This window comes from Phyllobates terribilis, unplaced genomic scaffold (genome assembly GCF_046119375.1).
Source record: "Phyllobates terribilis strain yellow unplaced genomic scaffold, ASM4611937v1 Scaffold_7__3_contigs__length_470593459, whole genome shotgun sequence".
NCBI classification, from domain to species: domain Eukaryota; kingdom Metazoa; phylum Chordata; class Amphibia; order Anura; family Dendrobatidae; genus Phyllobates; species Phyllobates terribilis.
This window is the reverse complement of record NW_027362767.1, coordinates 432,380,836-432,388,728: the sequence shown is the minus strand read 5'-3', so window position 1 is coordinate 432,388,728 and position 7,893 is coordinate 432,380,836. Positions and strand designations below refer to the sequence as shown.

General features: G+C 47.5%; 1 protein-coding gene across 1 annotated transcript in view; it reads right to left on the bottom strand.

Moving 5' to 3' along the window:
- Positions 1-5,117: 5,117 nt before the first annotated feature.
- LOC141155253 (class I histocompatibility antigen, F10 alpha chain-like) overlaps positions 5,118-7,893 on the bottom strand; it is a 43,517-nt gene continuing 40,741 nt past the window's right edge. Inside the window, exons 6-8 of the mRNA XM_073642054.1 lie at positions 7,308-7,334; positions 6,357-6,388; positions 5,118-6,272 (exon numbers count right to left, since the gene is read on the bottom strand). Of these exons, the coding sequence (XP_073498155.1) occupies positions 6,363-6,388; positions 7,308-7,334 (53 nt within the window). The 3' untranslated portion in view covers positions 5,118-6,272; positions 6,357-6,362. The remainder of the gene's footprint in view (positions 6,273-6,356; positions 6,389-7,307; positions 7,335-7,893) is intronic.

Below are 7,893 nucleotides of genomic sequence, written 5' to 3'. Positions count from 1 at the left end.
CCACACAGGGGAATACAGGAACAGACAGGCTAGGCTGGCACACAGACTGGTGGGAATAGGCAGGCACGACTGTTATGCAGGCAGGCGGGTATGCAGGCAGGGGGGTACAGGCAAGCACGGCTAGAGTGCAGACAGGGAGGCACTAGCAGGTAGGAACACAGGCGGGATAGGACCCAGTACACACTGGGACTCAGGAACAGAACCACAGACGTGGCGGACAAACTCAGCAGAGTGAGGCCGCCCAGAGTGGTGAGCGAGAGCAGGGCAAGACGAGACCGCCAAGAGCGGTGAGCGAGAGAAGAGCAGGACGAGGCCACCTGGAGCGGTGAGCGAGAGTAGAGCAGGACGAGGCCGCCTGGAGCGGTGAGCAAGAGTAGAGCAGGACGAGGCCACCTGGAGCGGTGAGCAAGAGTAGAGCAGGACAAGGCCGCCTGGAGCAGTGAGCAAGAGTAGAGCAGGACAAGGCCGCCTGGAGCGGTGAGCAAGAGTAGAGCAGGACGAGATCACCTGGAGCGGTGAGCAAGAGTAGAGCAGGACGAGATCGCCTGGAGCGGTGAGCAAAAGTAGAGCAGGACGAGACCGCCTGGAGCGCTGAGCAAGAGTAGAGCAGGACGAGGCCGCCTGGAGCGGTGAGCAAGAGTAGAGCAGGACAAGGCCGCCTGGAGCGGTGAGCAAGAGTAGAGCAGGACGAGATCGCCTGGAGCGGTGAGCAAGAGTAGAGCAGGACGAGATCGCCTGGAGCGGTGAGCAAGAGTAGAGCAGGACGAGGCCGCCTGGAGCGGTGAGCAAGAGTAGAGCAGGACAAGGCCGCCTGGAGCGGTGAGCAAGAGTAGAGCAGGACAAGGCCGCCTGGAGCGGTGAGCAAGAGTAGAGCAGGACGAGATCTCCTGGAGCGGTGAGCAAGAGTAGAGCAGGACGAGACCGCCTGGAGCGGTGAGCAAGAGTAGAGCAGGACGAGGCCGCCTGGAGCGGTGAGCAAGAGTAGAGCAGGACGAGACCGCCTGGAGCGGTGAGCAAAGGGTCAGAGCAGAGCGAGACTGCCGGAGCAGCGAGCAAAGGGTCAGAGCAGAGCGAGACTGCCGGAGCAGCGAGCAAAGGGTCAGAGCAGAGCGAGACTGCCAGAGCAGCGAGCAAAGGGTCAGAGCAGAGCGAGACTGCCGGAGCAGCGAGCAAATGGTCAGAGCAGAGCGAGACTGCCGGAGCAGCGAGCAAAGGGTCAGAGCAGAGCGAGACTGCCGGAACAGCGAGCAAAGGGTCAGAGTAGAGCGAGACTGCCGGAGCAGCGAGCAAAGGGTCAGAGCAGAGCGAGACTGCCGGAGCAGCGAGCAAAGGGTCAGAGCAGAGCGAGACTGCCGGAGCAGCGAGCAAAGGGTCAGAGCAGAGCGAGACTGCCGGAACTGCGAGCAAAGGGTCAGAGCAGAGCGAGACTGCCGGAGCAGCGAGCAAAGGGTCAGAGCAGAGCGAGACTGCCGGAGCAGCGAGCAAAGAGTCAGAGCAGAGCGAGACTGCCGGAGCAGCGAGCAAAGGGTCAGAGCGGAGCAAGAACCGCAGGAGCAGAGAGCGAGGCAGGGCAGAGGGGACAGGGCTCTGTTCACATGGAACAGACAGGAAGGGAAAGGCAGAACCAGATACCCACAAGGTACTTGCAGTGAAATAGCGAGTGGACCACAAACTCACAAACGGGAGTACAGTGACAACGAACAGGATTTAGGTACGAGTTCGGACTCTGCAGAAAAAGGAAAGGTACGGACATAGAGAAAAACAGGAAACAGGCTAGAAGAGTATACAGACAAGAACAGACACAGTAGCAAGATACAGGAGCGGGTCTAGGTATGCAGCCCCTAGAAGGTGGAAGGAACAGGCTAGGAGCGTGTTCAGACAGGACAGACGAGATACAGGAGCGGGTCTAGGTATGCAGCCCCTAGAAGGCGGAAGGAACAGGCAAGGAGCGTGTTCAGACAGGCCTAGAAATACAGCCTCCAGGAAAGGCAGGCAAGCAAACACAGAAAGGGACCAGGCACATTCAGAGTGAAAGAGCACACTGAATGAAACACAATGCTCAGGCAGGGTTTCCTGGGAGGAGCTGGGTTAAATACCAGGTGACAGACAGCAATAGGCTGAGGACGCACAAGGGGTGTGCCCGCAGCAGGTACAAGAAACAGGAAGTGATCGGGCACCACCCTTAAGCAGCAGAAACAGAGGCAAGCAAACAGCATGGAGGGAAGCCAGGCTAGCAGACTGGACTGGAGATCAAGTGCGCGCTCTTGCACAGTGGGAGATGGACCACTATGCAAGGACGCCGCCAGGTATGTTACAGAAATCAATGAGCAGGAGCTCCCTCTTGTGGCGGATTATATTATTTTTTTCACAATATAGAAATCAATGAGCAGGAGCTCCCTCTTGTGGTGGATTATATTAATGTTTTTCTGATATAGAAATTAATGAGCAGGAGCTCTCTCTTGTGTCGGATTTTATGAATGTGTTCACAACAAAGAAATCAATGAGCAGGAGCCCCCTATTGTGGTGGATTGTATTAACTCCTTCATGACCGGGCTATTTTCCGTTTTTTCGTTTTCATTTTTTGCTCCCCTTCTTCCCAGAGCCATAACTTTATTTTTCAGTCAATATGAGGCCATGTGAGGGCTTGTCTTTTGCAAGACGAGTTGTACTTTTGAGCCATACCATTGGTTTTACCATATTGTGTACTGGAAAATGGGAAAAAAATTCCAAGTGTGGTGAAACTGAAAAAAAAGTGCAATTCCACTATTGTTTTTTTTTTTATTGTTCACTAAATGCTTAAACTACCCTGCCATTATGATTCTCCAGGTCATTACGAGTTCGTAGACACCAAACATGTATAGGTTCTTTAGGTTCTTTAGGGTCTTTTTTATTTAAGTGGTGAAAAAAAAATATCCAAATTTGTAAAAAAAAATAAATGGCGCCATTTTCCAAGACCCGTAGCGTTTCCATTTTTCGTGATCTGGGGCCGGGTGAGGGCTTATTTTTTGCGCGTTGGGCTGACGTTTTTATTGATACCATTGTGGGGTAGATCCGATATTTTGATCGCTCGTTATTGTATTTTATTGCAATGTTGCGGCGACCAAAAAAAACGTAATTCTGGCGTTTTTAATTTTTTTCTCGTTACGCCGTTTACCGATTGGATTAATTATTTTTATATATTGATAGATCGGGAGATTCTGAGTGCGGTGATACCAAATATGTGTATATTTGATTTTTTTTTTTATTGTTATATTTTATTTTATACTTTTTTTATTATTTTTAAAAACTTTTTTTTTCCACTTCTTTTTGCATGCTTCAATAGTCTCCATGGAAAACTAGAAGCTGCAGGTGTCTGATCGCCTGTGCTACACACAGCAGAGCTTCATCCCGGCAATGACAACCACAGAGGTCTCCTGCAGACCCCGGGTTGTCATGCCAACCGATCAGCGACCCACGGTCATGTGACACGGGCGCCGATGGGCAGCGTTAGTGACGCGCTTCCTGTAAGATCGAGTTAAATGCAGCTGTCAGAGATTTAACTAGTTAACAGCCGCGGGTGGATCGCGATTCCACCCGCGGCTGTTAGGGGCAAATGACAGCTGTACAGATCAGCTGTCATGTGCCCGGAAAGGAGCGGGCTCAGCTCTGGAACCCGCACCAAAGGGAAAGAGCCGACATGTGTCGTACTATTACGACACACGTCAGAAAGGGGTTAAATGGCTTCTCCACTGCTAAGACAACCCCTTCTCGAACTAAATGTTTGGCCCCAATAAAATAAAAAAAATTATACTCACCTCCAATGCTGGCGCCGTCCCTGCGGTGTCGGCACTCGCTCTCTCCGGGGCTCCCGCGCTGTTGTTGTGACACATGATGCCGACGCCCAATCAGGGCTGGCGGTACTGTCCCCACCTGTGTACGGATTGAACATGAAGAGGAGGTCCGGGCTGCAGCCGATCTCTGACTCACTCTTCATGGTCAATCCTTATGTAGGCGGAGACAGTGAGGCCAGCGCTGATTGGGCGTCTGGCTCATGTGTCACAACGACCGAACGGGAGCCCCGGGACAGCGACTGCCGACACCATGGGATCGGCACAAGCATGGGTGGTGAGCATAGCTTTTCTTATTTTATCGGGGTCAAACATTTAGTTCAAGAAGGGGTATAGAAATAACGAGCGGGAGCTCCCTCTTGTGGTGGATTATATTAATAGTTTCACAATATAGAAATCATTGAGCAGCAGCTCCCTCTTGTGGTGGATTGTATTAAAAGGGTATTCCCATCTCCAAGATCCTATCCCCATTAAGTAGTAGGTGTAATAATATTAATAATATTAGCAAATACCTTCAATTAGAAATGTAGTATAGTTCTCCTGATAACCTATGTTACTTAGCCCATGTGCATGGCATTGCAGTTGCTTCAGTATCCCTGAATGCTGTGCCTCAGCCTCTATCTCCTGTTGACAGATTCCCTTTAATGTTTTTCTGATATAGAAATCAATGAGCAGGAGCTCCCTCTTGTGGTGGATTATATTATTTTTTTCACATTATAGAAATGAATGAGCAGGAGCTCCCTCTTGTGGTGGATTATATTAATAGCTTCACAATATAGAAATCATTGAGCAGGAGCTCCCTCTTGTGGTGGATTGTATTAAAAGGGTATTCCCATCTCCAAGATCCTATCCCCAACTTGTAGTAGGTGTAATAATATTAATAATATTAGCAAATACCTTCAATTAGAAATGTTGTATAGTTCTCCTGATAACCTATGTTGCTTACCTCATACACAGGGCATTGCAGTTGCTTAGGTGTCCCTGGATTCTGTGTTTTAGCCTCTATCTCCTGCTGTCTTCAGATTACATAGCGGGGAGTGGGAGCTCCCTCTTGTGGTGGATTGTATTAATGTTTTCACACTATAGAAATCAATGAGCAGGAGCTCCCTCTTGTGGTGGATTGTATTAATGTTTTCACACTATAGAAATCAATGAGCAGGAGCTCCCTCTTGTGGTGGATTGTATTAATGTTTTTACACTATAGAAATCAATGAGCAGGAGCTCCCTCTTGTGGTGGATTGTATTAATATTTTAACAATATAGAAATCAATGGGCAGGAGCTCCCTCCTCTGGCGGCATATATATATTATTTTTTCACAATATATTATTAGTATTTAATTTTAGAGCACTATTGATTCCATGTTGCTGCACATACAAAACACAAATATAAGTTACAGTGAACAAATTAACAATGACCGACTGGTACAGAGGGGAGAGGGCCTATAAAAATCAATGAGCAGGAGCTCCCTCTTGTGGTAGATTACATTAATGTTTTTCTGATATAGAAATAAATGAGCAAGAGCTCCCTCTTGTGGTGAATTAATGTTTTCCTGCTATAGAAATCAATGAGCTAGAGCTCCCTCTTCTGGTAGATAATAATATTAACCATTAATGTTAGCTGTTATACTATTTATAATATTAGAAAGTTAATTAATGGAGTTTAGCTTATTACATATTGGTCAATGTGTCGGTTTTTCTCCAGTGATTTTCACATAGTAAAACAATAAATAAATAGTAAATCTTCTGCTATTCACTGTAATGTTAATCAAGGGCGGCACAAGGCGTCCGTGTGCTATCAGTGATTTCCACGGATCCATACACTTCAATGGTAATTTTAATCCATGAACACATGTCTGCAGAATAACTTGGACATGTGAACAGCCCCAATAGACTGTAATGGGTTCATGTTCTGTCTGTGAAAGTAGTCACGTGCTGGAAGGTGAAGGAGAGCGAAGAACAATCACCCCCATCTACAGCTATGGGAAGACTGCAGGACACGGGAGGATGTCCGCATTTATTAATCCCCTCCCAGCCCCCCGTTTATAATGCCTCGGTGTCTGGTGAGACCTCAGATTATAATAAATAATAAATGGCAAATGGTTTTTTTTTTTTTTGTTTCGGCCTGAACTTATTTAAACTGAATAGTATATACCGTCCGCTGCAAGAAAATCAGCCCGAAACGAACGTCAGGTCAGCTCATCTCTATTCAACATCTATAGGAAATACTGAGCCGAGGGAAACGTTCCCTACTGGATCTCCTATAGGAGACAGGTGCGTCGGTGAAAACAAGAATAAATAAAAAATATCTGACAAATTGCCCTAAACTTCTTTCGGACATATTGCGCCTTCTTCAGGACGACGCGCCCAAGATCGAGCGGATGTGAGGAATGGCAGGTGAAGGGGAACGTCACAGCCGATGGCAATGGAGGCTCCGATCTTCTGCTCCTAGAGATTAAATGATAATAAGAGTCATTTATATCCTTCATGTCAGAGGTCGAGAGTCTTTATTATCAGGGTCCGGATATTTACCTACAGTTATAAATCAGGCGACGCGTCCGAAGCTGTGAAAAATGCAAAAAAAATATTTGTCTTGTAAAATAACAGCAGAAAAACTGAAGAACGACATTGATAAATGCAGAAAGGATTTCATATCTGCTTCTCCGAGCTCCGTCTGGGCCGTTATTATACAGAATATAGCACTTATATAATAATCTTCTCATTGGATGAGGCGGATTTTCTTGCTTTTTCTTGGTCACCATTATGTTATATTCTAAGGGGTGATAATATGAAGCCTTAATGCAGCACATGGCCCCGAGCTGTGATTTTAGGTTTCTGGTTGTTAAACACTTAATAAATGAGAAATTTTGCTGCAAAATAATATATTTTTTTTTAGTAACGGTCAGAAATCAGTTCTGAGATTTGCAGATTAATAAGGGACGTAAGTTTTGGCCTACGAGATTTGCAGATTAATAAGTTTTGGCCTTCGATTACTTGTTATTATGTCGTATTCATGGTCAGATCTTACTCCACTGAACACGGTGTATACTATATACTTGTAGGACCAGCGGACGCCCCCGGTGGTGATATTACTACACTATTAGTCCGCCATCACAGTGGCGGTGCGGCGGAGGGAAGGACATTTCCAGCCAGAGAAGATCTGTAGATAAGGCGTTTCTTCTTGCTAATCTATGACAGATCCTTACAACTTCCCGCAGTCCTAAAAACTATCTAACCCCCATCACAAGTGCCCCGAACTAATAAAAGTACCGTATCTAACCATCACATATGCTACCGCACTGGATATAAATATAATAGCAGTAATACCCCAAGACATACTGAGAGGGAATGTAGATTGTGAGCCCCAATGGGGACAGTGATGATGAGGTCTGGAATTAATGGCGCTAAATAAGAGACTAAAAATATGTATATTAGACCCATAATAGTGAATGCCGGGATCAGAGCCCAGAGCTGAATACTCACTGCCGGCTGCCATGTAATTCTGCCTTTCTGAAATAAGAAGAGGAGATGGGATTAAATACAGAAAACTCAGGAACAAAATTAGTTTTAAGAAAGTTACAAAGATCCTCTTTCCTTCTGAGTATATAAGTGTATATATAATATAATTTTCTACAGATAACACGATCATGGAGACGTTTATTTCTCTACTGTATCTTGGACTGATTTGAGCTTCTCTCATCTTTCCTCGGCTCTCAGTCACTGCCTCGGACGTCTCGGCTCTCGGCCATCGCCTCGGACGTCTCGGCTCTCGGTCACCGCCTCGGACGTCTCGGCTCTCGGTCACCGCCTCGGACGTCTCGGCTCTCGGTCACCGCCTCGGACGTCTCGGCTCTCGGCCATCGCCTCGGACGTCTCGGCTCTCGGCCATCGCCTCGGACGTCTCGGCTCTCGGTCACCGCCTCGGACGTCTCGGCTCTCGGTCACCGCCTCGGACGTCTCGGCTCTCTGTCATCGCCTCGGACGTCTCGGCTCTCGGTCTTCGCCTCGGACGTCTCGGCTCTCAGTCACCGCCTCGGACGTCTCGGCTCTCGGTCTTCGCCTCGGACGT